Source organism: Leptonychotes weddellii, chromosome 3 (genome assembly GCF_054177405.1).
Source record: "Leptonychotes weddellii isolate Sample4059 chromosome 3, ASM5417740v2, whole genome shotgun sequence".
In the NCBI taxonomy this organism is placed as follows: Eukaryota; Metazoa; Chordata; class Mammalia; order Carnivora; family Phocidae; genus Leptonychotes; species Leptonychotes weddellii.
Window position 1 is genome coordinate 63,288,938 of NC_138371.1, and position 18,208 is coordinate 63,307,145.

Consider the following 18,208-nt stretch of genomic DNA (forward strand, 5'->3'; position numbering starts at 1 on the left):
GAGTAGAGTATTAAGCCAAGCACAGGTCCCTTCTAAACACGTGGCCTCATGTAACAGCATAGGTTTTAAGCCCATAAAAGTTATCCCTGGTCCTAAGCATCATAAAGAAAGCAAGAAATCTTTGAATAAATACCTTATTTTACCTTAAAACTCGATGCACATTTTTGTACTACTCCATATAATAATTATGTTTTATATTACTTATATCAAGTCAAATTCATCTTTCAAGAAGGTGTATCATAGCTATTATATGCAGTGCTCCCTGGCAGCCACCAGATACCTCCCATAGTCTGACGGGAGAACTCTAGATGACATATCCCAGAATTTCCCTTCTTCCAAACAAACTATTTAACACTAGTCATTTAAATACAAGGACCCCACTTTCTCTGCCTCACATCTGAATGACCAAATAACTACAATGATGGGAATTGAAGGCCAAGCGGAGGCTGGTGCTGGGACAGTCTTTGGAAGAAGATCCACAAGTCCACAATTGCACTGATGTTTGCCTTAATGTCTGATAACACGATGTCCATTCAGGAGCCTGCTTTGCCCCTGCTATGTAGGACAACGGTGCTCTGTACAATGAGGTTTGGAATGCTTCTGCGTTTTCAGAATGCTTATTATTAATGGTGTTGGGGACTGCCAAGAATCAGTGTTGGTGGGCTGGAGATGAAGCTAGAGGAAATTTCTCAAAGAACTTGGAATAGTCCCTTCTGAAATAATAGAAAGCAAGTGCAGTGGAAGGAAACAAGTTTTGTAGTAAGATATTGGGGGAGAGCCAAGCCAGGTGCTGTGTTAAGGGCTTTATATACATCGTCCACAGAGCCCCCCTCTTAGCACTGCTCCACAAACAGATAACATCTGAAAAGAAGACAGACACAGAGGGGTGAAGAGACATCTATTCAAATAGGCAGAGAGAAAAAATAGAACTGAATGTCAAACAATTAATACAAATATAGCCAGTATACTCATGAGGATTGAGGGAAGAGGGAAGAACAATTCGATAGTAAACTTATCCACACTTTCAAGCCATTACTGTATTTAAAAGTGTTAATCTATACTGTCCTGAGGAAGGCCACCTTTCTCTGCTCTTTCTCCCCCCCTGCTGGCAGTGTTAAGAAGAAATCCTCAGGTGAAAATACCAGCAAGCATTGGGGAGAAGATGAAGAAAACGAGGTATAGATTTTATGCAACCATACTTCTCAGACTTTAATATGCATATGAATTGCCTGGAGATCTTGGTAAAATGCAGATTCTTATTGGGTAGGTCTGGGCTTGGGCCCAAGAGTCTGCATTCCTAGTAAGCTCCCTGGTGATGTCGGTTTTTGGACCACACTTTGAATCACCATCAGTAACCACCAGCACAAACCCTCTTCCTGGGGTCTCCCAATTTCACATAGAACTGATCTCCATGGCCTTTAACTGGCTCTACATCCAACAGTGGGTCCAATCCACAATTGAAGAGTTTAAGTTCACTAGGAATGTTTCTCCGGTTGCTTCCATGATTTACTTCCGTACAAGTCATCAGCTTTGTCATGCAGTTGATGGTATTCAAATACTGGAATCTAGCTAGGAGATATTGCAATGATTTTGTCATATGGAATCACAGTTTCATCCTACAAGAGTCATGTAACCAATCCTCTCATTTTGCAGGTGAAAAAGCTGAGGCACAAGGAGAGTGTGTGACTTGACCATGGTCACCCAGTTTGTTGATAGCAGCCAGACCAAAATCTAATTACACTGACACTGTTCTCATGCTGTCTGTCCAGGTCATTTCGCATTTTTCTCTTTCTCTAAGATGGCCAAACTCACATCTGCTAAATCCTATAGATCATTAAAGTCCTAAGTGACGGATCACAAAACTCAGGAAATGTGACAGTATGCATCTCATGTCAAGAGTTTTCCTCAAATTCGTTCTTTTGTGAATTAGTGTCTGGGTCCCTTATCAACACAGTTAGTCTTTATATATCCATTAGAAGAAAAAAGAAATACTGGTCCCTGTCTTATTATCATCACCTATCTTGAATGTTTAATCCTCATTTTACTTTATCCTTTCTGCCTGAATCCAATTTACTACAACAGGATACATTAGGTCTTAACTGATATTTTTTAAAATTCCCCTCCAAAATAAACAAATTAATTCCATAGGGTGGGGATGAGAAGATTCTTATTAAGTGTGTGTTGAGGGAATGGTTTATTATTTGGGTAGGTGACAGAATTAACTAATTATTGCATTCAGATAAAGTCGTCATAACTAGACAGCAAAAGGAAGGATTTGTAAGACCCTCAAATGAGGCCCTGCTCAAAGTGGGGTTAGCCATGAACTATGTAATTTCAAGGGTTTTTTTGTCTTCGGCATCAGAATTCACTCTAGAGTATTTAAGTGATTTTCATGCCTGACTGAGAGTGAAGGGTGAATTTCCAAACTGCCCTTTCCATTCCCAATAACAACAAAAAAAAGCAGGAGAGTAAATAAAAAGTTTCCTGGTCTCAGAGGCCCCACCCAATATAAGCATAGAATGCGGATGAGCAAAGTGAGTGGGCGAGTGAAATCGTTTGTAACAAAAACTCATTATTTACAGATGAGAAATTTATATTGTCAGCATAATATCTGTGAGTCTGAACAACACTGAGAGTATATAAATGCAGTGTGCTCTGCTGTAGAGTACAGAGCTCAGGACAAAGCACATCCAGAGGTCCGAAAAGAGGGCTCACTCTCTCTCCACCTGCTCTGTTCCAGTCACGGTGTCAGAAGGTAAGATTACTAGTGAGGGATTGCAAGACTGTAAATCCTGTTTGGGGTACAGTTAGGTATTTTTAAGGAAGCAAAGTATGATGAATGAAGTCCTGTTCTTTCATCTTATACCTTATTGCTAATAATTCAAGGGGCAGAATGGAAATGAAAAAGTGATAAAAAATGCATTTACATATATTTATTTCAACAGAGTGATACTGAAAAGTGAATTGGATAAATAATTCAATGCAAAGATATAAAATAGAAAGAAAAACAAAGATTCGAATCAATGCCCTTGTTACAAGATTTAACTGTTATGAGAACTGAATTTTTAAGTGGTAACATTTTGAAAAATAAATATTTTCCTTGCGTTTGATAAATGTGTATATTACTTTGAACAGAAGGCGCCTTTTAAATTCAGCAGAAATGTGTCCATTAGAGAAGCTATAACAGCAATTGCTCCTTACCAATGAAAACTTATGGTTTTCTAAAAGAGCAGAATCAACATCATCTTTCAAATATTCAGATTTCTGATAAGTCTATCAAAAAAAATCGAAGTCCATGAAATCAGCTCTTTGTAAACAAGACATAGCATATCTGGTGTAGAGAAAAATAGAGTCAATTACTGGGAAGCCTTTGGATGGAACTGAGTAAAACCACAGATTAATAACTCCTTACTATGTATTAAAGACCAATAATAATAAATAATATATCTAAAATGTACACATTCTGAAATGAAATTTTAGTAAATCTCTTTAGAAAAAAACCAGATGTTCTAAAGTACCTATTTAAGTTCTTAAGGACAAAGAACAATTTTATAAAGATCCTCAAGGGAAAAATGATAAAGTGGTGTGTTTCTGCCCCACATAGGAAGGACCTATGAGAGGAAATGAGCCAACCAGTTTGAAAAGTACTTATTTGGCCTACAACACCAATATATTTGGGGATATAATAAAATGTCACCTTGCCGAGGTCTAAGGTTTATCTTCCTAAAAGACTTCCTACACAAAGAATACTATTGTTATGATATTTTCCTTTAAATTTGCGTAGAAATGTGTGGTTCTTAAAAAACTGCAGATTCTCTCCTTAGACTACCGAAAGGGAGGGGGTGATTAAAATTCTTCTCTTACTGAGTAGGAGCTTGACCTAAAATAACATAAATATTTGCTTTCTCAGTAGTGGATTTCAAACAATTAATCTTATTCTTAAAATTTTCACAATTCCGTAGGCTTCCACTAAATGAATAAAAGAAATTTTTAAAAAATCAGTTCCTTTTGCAGTAGCACTCATTTTATTGCCTGTAGAGGACTTCAAATATTCACTTCCATACAGTTGCTTCTCTTTCAGTTAGTTCCCACAGTGGCAGAATTCCACCTGTTCTAAATCTGCCTCCGTAGAACATACTAGAAAATATTGTCAAATCTTTTGGAACTTGGCATAGAAGGAATTATTTAGGACTAAACTGACCTTTTAAAAGTAAGGTAACCCTAAAAAGAAATGCTTGCTTTAATTTTTTTAAATTCCCCAAAGCCTGAATTTACAGTTGAGAATTATAATCAGAAGACACTGTCTGCAAACATGACAAAGTTTCCAAAGTTTGCCGACTAGATAAACTGAAGCGGAGCAAAATGTCAAATTAGTAACTCAATACTGATGAATGAAGAAGGGCGAATATGTAATTCCTACTGTGCTGCTTTGTCGAATTGACCACTTAATCCACAAAGACAATATTTCAAAGAAAGAAAAAAAATACCACTGCAGGTACTACGGTCTCCATGTTTTAGTGCCAAAGACAGATAGTAAATATGGCGAGGATGTTAAAGAAAAGATTGATAGTTTAAAATGATAATGTTTGTAAAATCCTATTTCAAACCAAATGCCATGTGCTAAAAATATTCCTTCAAATTATTTATGGATAAGCATAATCAAACTTGGATTGAACTCCCACTTCTCAAAGTAAACACGGTTGGTCTTGAAAGTAGCAGAGAGAAGTCCATGACAAACACCGGGTGCAAAGTTTCCACGCAGTGAATAGAGGAGCTTGCCCTGTGGGGCATGTGGCCACCCCGCACTCATATTGATCCCCACCCCATCCACGCTTCATCATCATGTCCTTGGCATCCAATGGCTTCACAGGGCATCTGCTTGAGCTAGGAAGACAAGCAATCAGGTGTATCATACAACCAGGCCTAGGGTGTCAGTAGCAGTGAATGACATGTCCTGGACTAAGTCCAATTATAAAACAACCTGGGGACTTCCAAGACTTCAGAAGCGAGCGTTAATTTTCTTTATGACAGTGATCTCGTAGTTTCTTGGTTGTGATTGTTCAAGTTGCCAGAAGCATTAGTTCTGGTTGCAAATTGCTTGTCTTTAAAATGATTTTTCCCTTTAATTTAGAACAGGTCAAAGCACCCTAAAATACCTCAAATCTGTTGGTCGCTTTATAATTACAAAGTCTAGACCAAGTTACACTATTTAAAATATAAATGAATAATACATCTGAACCGACAGCTGGTATGCCAAGTTGTAGCCTGAGGCTGCTTTAAGATGGTTGAAATGCAGTATAATGTAAATGCTTGGAAGAGGAGGACTATTAATTGAAAGCCAGACTGATAGTGAAGGGGGTGGCATTATGGAAGGTGCCATTCAGGCTAACCATATGTAGCATATCATCTACAGTAGATATTTTAAATGTTTATCATGGACATTTTTAATTTCAAGTCTGGAAATGAGCCTTCTAATCATTAACACAAGTGTCCTACACTAATAAAAAAGCTTAGCTGGTGGTACATATCCTTTTTTTTTTTTTTTAATTGGGGGAACATATCTTTTGTATCCTTTTTGTCACCAAACAAAATCTGGGGAAAGATATACTCTACTATTTGAAATTAAGCTGGAAAAATTGTCAGAGTAAAATCGATGACTAGCTTATTCTATTTGTAATCTTTACTTAGTCAAAATCGAACTAATTTAATCTGACAGGTTTAAATATGGTTGCTGGCCTCCCCCCTGACCCCAACCCCGGACCCTGACTCTGTGTTCCCACAGGCAGCAAAAATGAAAAGCATTTACTTTGTGGCCGGATTGTTTGTTATGCTGGTACAAGGGAGCTGGCAACGTTCCCTTCAAGACACAGAGGAGAAATCCAGGTATGCAATCCCTAGACTTGAACTAACATAACATTAATGTTAGAATAGAGTCTGTAAAAACTATGATAATGACTAGGTGTCAGTAAAATACTCTGTACGTTTTTCCAAATGTTTAAGGTATCATTGTGATAAAGTCTTTACTGCAGTATAGATCAGAGTATGTGCTATCTCATAACCAAAGGGGTGGGCAATGTTGGAAATCCATTACACAGGAAATTACAGCTCTTTTAAATCTTCAGCTGATCCTATTTATCCGTTCATTACACATTGTAGAGTAGATTATTTTAATTATTCATACCAATTTTGTGTCTCTTTTACTCCTTTTAAAAAATAACGGTTAGTTGCTAATTGGGAAAGTCGTATGTGTTCATGATAGAAAATATTTTAAAAACATGCAAAATTTTTTCAAGTACTCAAGCTTCACTATTCAGAGAAAACTATTCATAATTCTAAAATCTGGCATATTACTTTCCTGTATTTTATGTGCACTGTATATAAATATATCCCAGATACTATGTTTTTTCTCTTTCATTATATTGTTAGTTCTTTCTTACATCATTAAAAATATCTGTTAAATGTATGACCCTTTAATGGCTGCATACTATTTCATCTCATAAATGTATAATATTTACTTAGCTATTCATCTTTTATTGAACACTTAAGAATTCTTCAAGTTTTCCCACAAAGAATGCTGCAAATAACATTTTCCCCCTACATTTCTTATTATTTTCTAAGGATAGATTTCTAGTAGTAGAATTACTATGTCAAAGGTTTTGAATGAGTTTAAATTTTTTATATTATCTTGCCAACTTGCTTTCCAGAAAAGTCACACACATACACACTCCCATCAGCAGTATAGAAATACTTCTCTCACACTATCCTCCCCAGTATTTAATCTTTGCTAATTTGACAGGTAAAAATAGTATCTCATTTCTATTTCTGAATATTAATCACATTGAATATTTCCCCATATTTGCCATGCCAACCAACTGTTGATTATTGGCATGCATATGATCCACTATACAGTTTCAAATTACCAAGTGCACTTATTCCTGCCTTTGAGTGTTTGTCTTTCTTCCACCCTTAGCTACCATATAACCAGGTAACTGAGCTTCTTCTTTATATTAATATATGCATAAACACAATTAGGGACATAAATCTGCTGCTGCCGAACAAATGAGGTGGAGAGTTTTACTCTTTTAAAATATTGATCTCTTCTGTCATTATTAGCATAATCATGAGTAGATGCATTAAGTGAAAAAAAAAAAAGATTTCTTTAATCCATTTCAGAAAAAAAGAAGCCAGTTGAAAAATCTACTACTAGATTTCAGAATCAGAGTGTATTCAATTCCAATAAAACTGTGGAATTCCCATGGCAAGCTAAAGGTGTCTCTGAACTACCCACTGAAATACTCAAGGCACCTGCCTTCCAGCTTCATATAGTGCTGTATTTTGTAGAGAAGATGCTGTTCAAGTGATTCTACTCTTGAGGAGAAATTTACTTGCACCAATTACTGTTCTTCACAGATCATTCCCAGCTCCTCAGACAGACCCGCTCAATGATCCGGATCAGATGAATGAAGACAAGCGCCATTCTCAGGGCACATTCACCAGTGACTACAGCAAGTATCTGGACTCCAGGCGTGCTCAGGATTTCGTGCAGTGGTTGATGAGCACCAAGAGGAACAAGTAAGGGTCTGAACCTGGTCCAAAAGTTGCACACAAATGTACTACATAAATATGTCTTAAATTTCTCTTTTTTTTTTTTATCATGCTCATCAAATCATGCCCATAAACTCTTCCAACTTTGATGATTTTCAAGGTTGGTGATGCTATCCTTGGTATTATTCCTCTGAATGTCCCCCCACCCCTCCAATCCTCTTACCCACCCTCCAATGGGACATGGACTTTAAATGATATTCCAAACTGTGTCTTGGCCCATTTCCCTTTAAAATCGGAAGTTGACTTCTGTGGACCTGCAAGGTTAGGAATCTAATTTCTGACCAAAAGATAGAGCAAATTCAACATTTCCTTGTAGGGTTCAAACTCACAACTGTGATCACATTCAAAGTATCCTCTAGCCAAGTTAATCCATGGTAAGGACTGGAAACAGATGCAGTCTTTTTCTTGTAGAATACAATCCAAGATACACATTTAAAATCACAGCCTAGCTGCACAGCATAAAGAGAGAAGAAGGCAAATAAGAACACAAGCCTATCATAAGGCATACATTTTAATGTTGGATTTTCTTTGACAGTGTTGGGTTTTTTGCTACATCTAGGCTACTGGAGGAAATCATCCACAAGGGTTTCACAGAGATGGTGGAATTTCACAATTTCTTTGGAGGGTGGCCCACAAAGGGAAGGGAGTTATGCATACAAAGTAGCTAAAGGAATCTAAAAATCAGGAAAAGGGCATAGATTTGTCTGGATAGAATAGAGAAGGGAGAGAGGAGGTGAGAGCAAGAGAGTGAACAGAGCCAGCAGGGGAAACAGGAGCGACAGAGTGGTTGACCTAAAGTTCTTAAAGTGGAAGTTACAGCTGCAGGAAAGATGGCGGTCACGGCCAGAGCAGACACTGGGAGAAGTCCCTGCCAAGGACTACAGATGAGACCATTGGTAAAATGTGGGAAATCACAAGTTTGAGAAAATGAAAACAACTGTCCTCATTTCTAGAAAGGGAATGCCACAAGTGATAAACTCACGGGAAACAATTTTTTTCTCAGGCGGTTTTCTGTTGTGTGTTTAAGATCAACCTTCTGGGGCAATATATGTAGGGGAAACTGAGGGCAGCTGGTCATCCCCTACACAAAGCTCTCTGCACACCCTTGAAGGTGAAATGGAGTCCTCTTCTCAGCTTTCTTCATGGCTGGCCCATCACCCATTTCCTTTAATCCATTATCATGTGGTCCTTTTGACAATATTTTGAAATAGTCCTCTGCTTTCCCCTGAATCATTTCCATTAACTCTGACCGCGTATGGACTAATAACAAACAGCTGCCTCGCTTGCAAGTAGCACAGCACAGTGCAGAGCCCACATATATCGAGACCGAAGTAAATGCAGCTTTAATAATCAATGGCACAGACAAGCAAGGGAGGCGAAAATTGGTGTGCTGGGTAGAGTGGAGGGGCTCTAGACTGCCTCAATTGTTATTAGCCCTGTCCCATCAACCTTGGATCCAGGTAATTCATGTAGCTTCAGATTGATCCCCTGGCCACCCTCATCTCCCAGATCTCCCTAAGCCCCTTCTACATAGGATCCCGAACCCAAAGCTGCACTGCTTAAAGGTGAGAACCATATTGCTAAAGAGACAGATCTTCAACTTAACTTTCACATTTCTTTCAGGAATAACATTGCCAAACGTCATGATGAATTTGAGAGACATGCTGAAGGGACCTTTACCAGTGATGTAAGTTCTTATTTGGAAGGCCAAGCTGCCAAGGAATTCATTGCTTGGCTGGTGAAAGGCCGGGGAAGGCGAGAGTAAGTCTGTACATTCTTATTTAACATTTTTTTTTTTTTTTGCATGATGCTGAAAACTTAGACTACAGTTATCTATATATGGATCTGGATTACAGAAGCAATTAGTATAGTCTCACAAAGTGAGGAAATAACTTGAATTGGTGGGAGACAGTCTACAAAAGTCGTCTTGTTTTATTTTTGATAGCAAATATTAATAATATTTATAATTAATAATCATCCTCTAGTATAGTTGTGTTATAATTAGGGTATTCATTTGTCAACCCAGGACACTGTTGATAACAAAGAGAATGCTTTTGATAACTGTACCAGGACGACAAGCTTAAACTGGAACTGTCTTGGGAAAACTAGAGATAAGGAAAAAGAAGACATAGCACTGAAAACAGAAAGTCTGACTGTAAATATTTACCTGTAGGATCACATATACGTGTGTGTCAGGATTCAGGTAAAAACGTGATGAAGACAAAAGGGAACAAAACTTAAGATGTGTAATGAAATGCCACTCAAAGTACGGGTAGGTGGAAATACCCATCGATTTAACAATATGCCCATTTTTTAATAGGGCTGTCATATAGACAACCACTAAATCGTCAAAGTTGAAAATGAAGCTAAAGCCTTTTGGGACTTTCTTGGAACTTACCACAACCAAACAGATTCCTGAACCATCTCATTTTCTCCTGATCATTTTGATTGACACTTGAAATATGAGAGGCAGGGAATTCATGTTCGACTCTGGTTTGTTTTGTTTTAGTGAGATTTAAAACAAGCTAACTGAGACTTAAAGAGATCTTAAGACAAAAGGAAACTAGTATTGTCGCTGACTTTTAAAACATGAATGATCAAACTGATAAAACTAATGGCAAAATAGTCGCTTGTACTTGAGGATACTTTATAGTGTTTTAACATAATGCCAAAAATTCTGCTATACTAAACCATTCAAAGAGAAAATGTTACATAGACTAAGTTTTAATCCCTTCATACTGCACTTTGCAGGGCTGTTCAAATAATCACTAGTTTTACGAGACATAAGACATTTTTCTGAATTATAGACAAACTAAGTCTCAGTAATAACATCTGTGCTGCCATTCGAAGTAGTCTGGAATATTGAAAAGGGTATGAAGCTACACAGGTTTGGTTTCAGATCTCAGCTCTGCTCTTTCCGACCAAATCATTCCCTTTCCCACATGCAGGTTTCTGTGAGACTTTTTCCTAGTAGGAGCCTGGAAAATAGAAACTATTTTCTCGGTGATCCTCACGCGAGTTACCAGGGATAGGCAATCAATAAGGACTTACCTTAAAACATTTAACCAAGTACTCATTTGACCCCTTTTTTCTCAGTTTCCCGGAAGAAGTCGCCATTGTTGAAGAATTACGCCGCCGACACGCCGACGGCTCTTTTTCTGATGAGATGAACACAGTTCTTGATGATCTTGCCACCCGGGACTTTATAAACTGGCTGCTTCAGACCAAAATTACGGAGAGGTGACTGTACTTTAGTTAATTCTGAAAACCATCAAAACTTCCATAAATAGTATCAGACAGGCCACGGGTTGTTCCCTATGTGGGGGAGAGGGTCTTTATTTAGTCTCTTGGTATATAATCAAAATTAGGAGTCGTTTAAGAAAACATTACTATATTCATTTTTTTTTTTTTAAAGATTTTACTTATTTATTTGAGACAGAATGAGAGAGAGAGAGAGCACATGAGAGGGGGGAGGGTCAGAGGGAGAAGCAGGCTCCCCGCCAAGCAGGGAGCCCGATGCGGGACTCGATCCCGGGACTCCAGGATCCTGACCTGAGCCGAAGGCAGCCGCTTAACCGACTGAGCCACCCAGGCGCCCACTATATTCATTTTTGACCATTACAGTCTTCTCCATTCACCCATTTATTCCAAAAACATTTCCTGTGTGTCAACAAGGGACAAGGAATCAGGAACACAGATATGAATAAAACATGGAGATGTTAAGTCATTCGCATATCAATGTCACATTAAAAATTGCTGTCTATATATGTTGACATTGTAGCACAAAGTAAAATACCAGCATGCACGGTATTAGATACTGAATGTAATAAGCATCATAGTAAAAATCTAAACACCAAAACTTAAGCACTTATCTTGATAAGGTATAAATGCTTTTTATAATTATTCATAAACTTTATATTTTTGATAGGGGGACTTTAGGATAAGTCATCTCTGAATGCAAATGTTTGAAGAGTTCAAAAGACTAAGGGATTTGTAAGATGAAAAGATGGATAAACAAGTTTTATCAAAGTGTATTACTGAAATATTTCCTGGATAAATTAACTATATCATCTCAGTATTAGAGCTATGCTAAATCACTGCCATTTTTTTTTTAATTTCTAGGAAGTAAGTATGTCACTCTTCAACATCATCTTCACGTCACCTGCCAGCCACGTGGGATATTTGAAATTTTAAGTTCTGTAAATTTAAGAGGTGTATTCTGAAACCATATTGCTTTGCATGCCAATAAATAAATTTTCTTTTAATGTTGTGTAGCCAAAGATTATACATGGAATAAACCATTGTCAAAATATTGCTAAAATACCAACTTTAAAATATGAAAATGCAGAATTCTCTCATTTTCTTATTTTGGATGAAGTACCCTAACCTGCTTACATCAACAATGAAATTATTTTTCTGTGGTATAATTTGTACATATAAATTATTTCAATCACAATATATCTGCATTGTAATGGTAGGATAAGGGAGGACTAGTAGCCACAGTGGTAAAACTGGAAAGACATTCCTCTTAAAACGTTTGTCATAAAAGTGCTCCGCTTTCAATATATCAAAGGTGGATAAATAAAATTTTCAAGCTTCTTTACCATTGTCTGTTTTCTCTCCTTCTTCGTGACCCACTCTTTCCAAACACCCCTTCTTCCTAAGCTCATAGCCCATGAGCCAAATCTAGTGCTCAGACATGGCTTCATGGTTTGAATGGCTGCACAGTGCTTTAACATTTTGGGCCAACATTGAAAAATTGATGTATTTTATATAAATATATTGACTTCTGGCTTATCTTTAAAAAAAATAGATCATCAGGCAATATTAAAGCTACAAGACAACTCTCTTCTGGAGCTAAGTACCAGCTCCCTCCTTCTGAGGAGTCACATGCTCTTAGTCAGTTTTGTTTATCTTAAAAAAGAAAACAAAACAGCTCTTAGTTTTGTTGATCTCTCTATTGTTTTTCTGGTCTCTATTTCATTTACTTCCACTCTGATCTTTGTTTTCCTTACTTCTGCCAACTTCGGGCTTACTTTGTTCTTGTTTTTCTAGATCTTGAGATGTAAAGTTAGGTTGTTTATTTGAGATCTTTCGATTTTCTCAATATATACATTTGTCGCATTATCCTTCCCTCTAAGAACTGCCTTGGCAGCATCCCATGCATTTTGGGGTGCTGTGTTTCCATTTTCATTTGTTTCATGATTTTTTTTTAATTTCCTTTTTGATTTCTTCTTTGATCTATTGGTTGTTCAGGAATGTGTGGTTTAGTTTCCACATGCTTGTACATTTTTCAGCTCTCCTCTTATTATTGATTTCTAGTTTCATGCCAGAGAGGATAGTTTATAGTCGATATGGTTTTGGTCTTCTTAAATTTGCTGATATTTGTTTTGTGGCCTATTATATGACCTATTCTGGAAAATGTTCCATATGCACTTGAGAAGAATGTGTATTCTGCTGCTGTTGGATGGAATGTTCTAGAAATGTCTTAGGTCAATTTAGTCTAATGTATGGTTCAAGTTCAACATTTCCTAGTTGTTGTTTTTTTTTTTTTAAGATTTTATTTATTTGACAGAGAGAGCACAAGCAGAGGGAGAGGGAGAAGCAGGCTCCCTGCTGAGCAGGGAGCCCGATGTGGGACTCGATCCCAGCACCCTGGGATCATGACCTGAGCCGAAGGCAGATGCTTCACCGCCTGAGCCACCCAGGAGTCCCTTCCTAGTTGATTATATGTCTGGATAATCTGCCCATTGTTGAAATTTGGGTATTATGTATCCTACTATCATTACATTTTGCCAACATGTGGCATTGAAACCTAAATCTCCCATCTAAGGCTCTGACTAAAGTCCAGATTCAAGCCCATCCTTGGGAGCTACACAGGTACCTGGATCACCATTTTACTTAACAACAAAGATCAGAGTAGCCATTCTGGATTAGGTAAGGCTCGTCCTCTTTTTCTGCTCTGATTCCCCTTTCTTTATCTTTTGTGAATCTACTCTAGGTTTTTGCTTTGTGGTTGCCATAAGGCTCATATAAAAACATCTCATAGATAAAACAGTCTATTTTAACTTGATAGCGATAACTTGATAACTTCAATTGCACACAAAAACTCTACCCTTTTACTCCTCCCCTTTTATATCTTTGATGTCACAATTTACTTTTATTATGTTTTGTATTTGTTAACAAATTGTAGTAGCTACTTTTCTATAGATGCTTTCTATTGCATTTTTCATTTCATTCACTGAATTCTTCAGCTCTAAAATTTGTTTTGTCCTTTTTATGATTTCTATCTCTTTGCTAAATTTCTCATTTTGTTCATAGATTGCTTTCCTGATTTTGTTGAATTGTCTTTTCATGTTTTCTTGTAGTTCATTGAGTTACCTCAAAACAGCAATTTAGAATAATTTATAATCTAGATTGCAAAATTCTGTGTCTTTGAGTTCTCAACAATTGGAGGATTATTATCTTTTGGTGATGATATGTGTCCTTGATTCTTCATGCTTTTAGAGTTTTGCATTGCTGCTTTCACATTCGAGGTAGTAGACACACTCTCAAATTTTTACTAGTTGCCTTCAGGTGGGATATATAGTTCATTGGTCCTATTATATGAGGGGCTTCTCTGACCTTCTATGGGCACACCCGCTCCACACTTCTTAGTTCCTCTTGTGGAAGAATTCTTAAGCTTTTGTGTCTTCTCTGGTTCTTAAGATTCACCAGGCTGGCTACTGAAAACCTAGCTTTTGTTTTCCAAAAGGTGGTGCTACAGCTGGTTTGTGATTTCTCCCTTGCTCACAGACCCTGGTCTCATTTTCTGAGTGCACTCCATTTACCAGAGCTGGCTCTCCCACACACTGCACTAAGGAGCACATACCAGGGACCAGGCAGAGTTGAGGGAGGTGTGGGTTTAGCACTTGGGGCATTGAAAGTGCCTGCGGGGCACCTGGGTGGCTCAGACGGTTAAGCGTCTGCCTTCGGCTCAGGTCATGATCTCAGGGTCCTGGGATCGAGTCCCGCATCGGGCTCCCTGCTCCTTGGGAGCCTGCTTCTCCCTCTGCTTCTCTCTCTCTCTCTCTCTGTCTCTCATGAATAAATAAATAAAATCTTTAAAAAAAAAAAAAAAGAAAGTGCCTGCGGACCTGATGGGGGGAATGTCTACCATGTTTTCTTGTATGCAAATTGTTGCCTTTACTACTCCAGAACCAATGTACCCATGAATGACTTAAAAGGCTCCATTTGGAACTGAAATTTGGTTTAGAAACTGTATTCTCATTATATCAGAGTCAAAAGCTTGAGACCATCTCTGTATGTTCCAGTTAAGCAGCAGCCTTCAGAAACATGGGATGTCCTCATACAAAGAAGGAGAAGTAGTCAGCTAAGAAAATTGTCTCGTGGTTGAGATGAATGGAAAGGGGGAGGATACGACAGAGAATGAGAGGCAAGCCCAAAGGAATGCCAAAAGTCAAAAGCAAAGAAAATTAATCTTCCCTTAAGTTCAAGAGGCAAACTCAGGGATGACAGTGGGAAATAAAGCTAAGGAAGAAGCCATGTGAGTGTAGAAATGAAGTTCAATTTATTAGTTATGTATATGTTTAACTGTGTGTAATACAAACCCAGTCACAGAGAGTTAGCTACATAGGTGTTTATATTTTTTACAAAACAATAAGTCCAGAGGCAGGGAGTCCAAAAGTAAGCATGTCAGCAACAGCACATAGTCTTTAACCTCCTGCTTTGCCATCATTAACAAATGGCTTTCCTCCCATGGTCACCTTAAGATTGAACAATGACTGGTCCACCTCCCAGTTTCCTGTTCATTTTCCAGGGAAGATGAAGAGGAAGAGGAAAAAAAGAGTAGGAGGAGAAAGAGGAGGAAGAGGAGGAAAACAAGAATAAGACATATAGGAGGGGCACCTGGGTGGCTCAGTCGTTAACCGTCTGCCTTTGGCTCAGGTCATGATCCCAGGGTCCTGGGATCAAGCCCGCATCAGGCTCCCTACCCCGCGGGAAGCCTGCTTCTCCCTCTCCCACTCCCCCTGCATGTGTTCCCTCTCTCGCTGTGTCTCTCTCTGTCAAATAAATAAATAAAATCTTAAAAAAAAAAAGCTTTTAAAAAAAAGAATAAGACATATAGGAAATGAGAACTAATAATCAAGAATAGAATGCACAGTTTTGAAAAAGTGAAACATCTCAAAAATCCCCAGCTTTTCAATCATGTCTTGCTGACCAGATATGTGTCCCATGACCACATCCTGGCTAGAAGGGAGGCTGGGAAATGTTATCTTTCAGCAGCATACAAAATCAGGGTTATATTTATTAGGAAAAGGGAAAAAATGAATATTATGTAGGGAATTAAAATCAGAAGACATATTACCACAGTCAGGGTTAGATGCCCAAGCCTTATTTTAGTGAGTGTTACCTTTTAGTTTGGGGTTTTGTTGGCTTAACTGAAGTCCAAGCAGGTTTACAAAACCCTGGACTCCCTCTGAATTCAATGTGATAAAAGGAAAATACCCAACAAAGAAATTATTGGAGAATATTCAGATAGAACTCATATAAGCATTCTATATCTTTAATTATAAAACTAAAATTAAATAATGGGAATCAAGGAGTCAAGGATTCAGAATGAATGAACCAAGCAGATATAAAAGAAAGCAAAGTTGTGCTCTTGTGATCCGAAGGTAAATCTCAAGCAAAAAATATTAAGTAAAGAACACTTTAAAATCCTAAATGTTATGAATCATAATGAAGATCCATACAGCTATTAATATTTATGCACCCAATGGCACATCAACCACTTTCACAAAGCAGAAACTACATGAGATTAAAGAAGAAATAGTCAGAAACACTAATAATGTGAAATGTTAACCCTCCTCTCTTAACCCAAGATAGAGGCAGTGACGTAAAAAAATTAGGATACACAAGACCTAAACAACATAATCAATAATCTAAATTGAATTTTGAATTCTATGAAAGAGGATACATGTTTTCCAAAATGGAATGGAAAATTCACAAAAATTGACCAGAGTAGGCAAACATCAATATTTGTACAATTATTGTACTCTGACCACAATGCAACATAACTAGAAACAAATTTTAAAAATTGTTTTTAAAAGCTTTTTTTACACCTGGACATTAAAATACATAATGTTAAGCAATTCTTGGGTGAAAGAAAAATTACAATACAAAATTGTCAGAGCTTATAGAAAATAACAACAGTGACAGTGTTACACATCAGAATTGAAAGAACATTATTAAAGCACAGCTGCAAGGGAAATTCTTACTATTAAATATTTGTAATCAATTACCAAAAAAATGCACTGAAGACAGATTAAACATGCAACTCAAAAAGCTAGAAAAAGACACAAAGTAAACAGGAAAAAAAGGAAAGAAATTAATAAAGAAAAAAGCAAAATAATGAGATAGAAAATAAATAATAGAACTTATGATGAAATAAAAATACTGGTTCTTTGGAAGAAAAATCAGCAAAATTGACAAATAACTGAAAACCCTGTTTTTTTAAAGAGAAAACATAAATACCATAGTAAGAAATGATAATGGTAAATAATTATCAAAGTAAAAAAAAATTAAAAATTGAGACTAATTTGAACAACTCTATGTCAATGCATTTAAAAATGGATTTTAAAAATAAAATTATAGGAAAATACAGTTAACCAAAATTGCTCCCAATATAGATGGACACTCTAGAGAGATCATTTTCCACTAAAGAATAGAGAAAAATTTTAAAGATTTTAAACAAAAAGCATGATTTCCCTACAAAAAAACAGATGATTTCACAATGGATTTCTACTTAACCTTGAAGCATCAGATAATCAATTATATTTAAGCTATCCCAGAATACTGAAAACACAAAAAGCTTGTAAATTCTTTTTCTAAAATGAATGAGTATAACATTGATACTAAAATATGAAAACAAGGGGCACCTGGGTAGTGCAGTTGGTTAAGCGTCGGACTCTTGATTTCGGCTCAGGTCGTGATCTCAGGGTTGTGAGATCAAACGCAGTGTCAGGCTCTGCACTCAGTGCGGAGTCTGCTTAAGATTCTCTCCTTTTGCCCTGCCCCCTCTTTTCTTTCTTTCTAAGATAAATAATTAAAAAAATTTTTTTAAAAAAAATCAAATATGAAAACAAATTGCACAGAATTCTACAGATGAATTTCACTTATAAACCTAGATTCAAATTATCTTAAAAAAAGAATCCAACTCAGGGGGCAGAGCAAGATGGCGGAGGAGTAGGAGACCTGGATTTCGTCTGGTCTCAGGAATTCAACTAGATAGGGATCAAACCATTCTGAACACCTACGAACTCAACAGGAGATCTAAGAAAAGAATAGCAGCAACTCTCTGAACAGAAAAGTGGCCACTTTCTGGAAGGTAGGATGTGCAGAGAAGTGAATCCGAGGCAATATTCGGGAGGATAGACGGCGGGGGAGGGGGCCTCCATCAGCTGCTTCTGGCAAGTGATAGAGCCGGGGAGCACAAAATCGGAACTTTTAGAAGTCGGCTCCACTGAGGGACGTCACTCCAGTGGCTAAGCGGGGGGTGGAACCCTCGCTGGGACAGTGTGGTCTCAGGACTCTTGGGGTCACA

General features: G+C 37.5%; 1 protein-coding gene across 2 annotated transcripts; it reads left to right on the plus strand.

Annotated features, from left to right (window-relative positions):
- The first annotated feature begins 2,654 nt into the window (after window positions 1-2,654).
- GCG (glucagon) lies at window positions 2,655-12,208 on the plus strand. Of its 2 annotated transcripts, XM_006747112.3 has the most exons (6): window positions 2,655-2,755; window positions 5,783-5,883; window positions 7,411-7,572; window positions 9,229-9,366; window positions 10,702-10,845; window positions 11,728-12,208. In XM_006747112.3, the coding sequence occupies exons 2-6, from the start codon at window positions 5,792-5,794 to the stop codon at window positions 11,732-11,734; spliced, it is 543 nt and encodes a 180-aa protein (XP_006747175.2). In that variant the 5' UTR covers window positions 2,655-2,755; window positions 5,783-5,791; the 3' UTR covers window positions 11,735-12,208. The 2 variants fall into 2 exon arrangements, with proteins under 2 accessions (XP_006747175.2, XP_081670436.1); XM_081814310.1 differs by lacking the exon at window positions 11,728-12,208 and having other exon boundaries at window positions 10,702-10,849.
- Window positions 12,209-18,208: the final 6,000 nt, after the last annotated feature.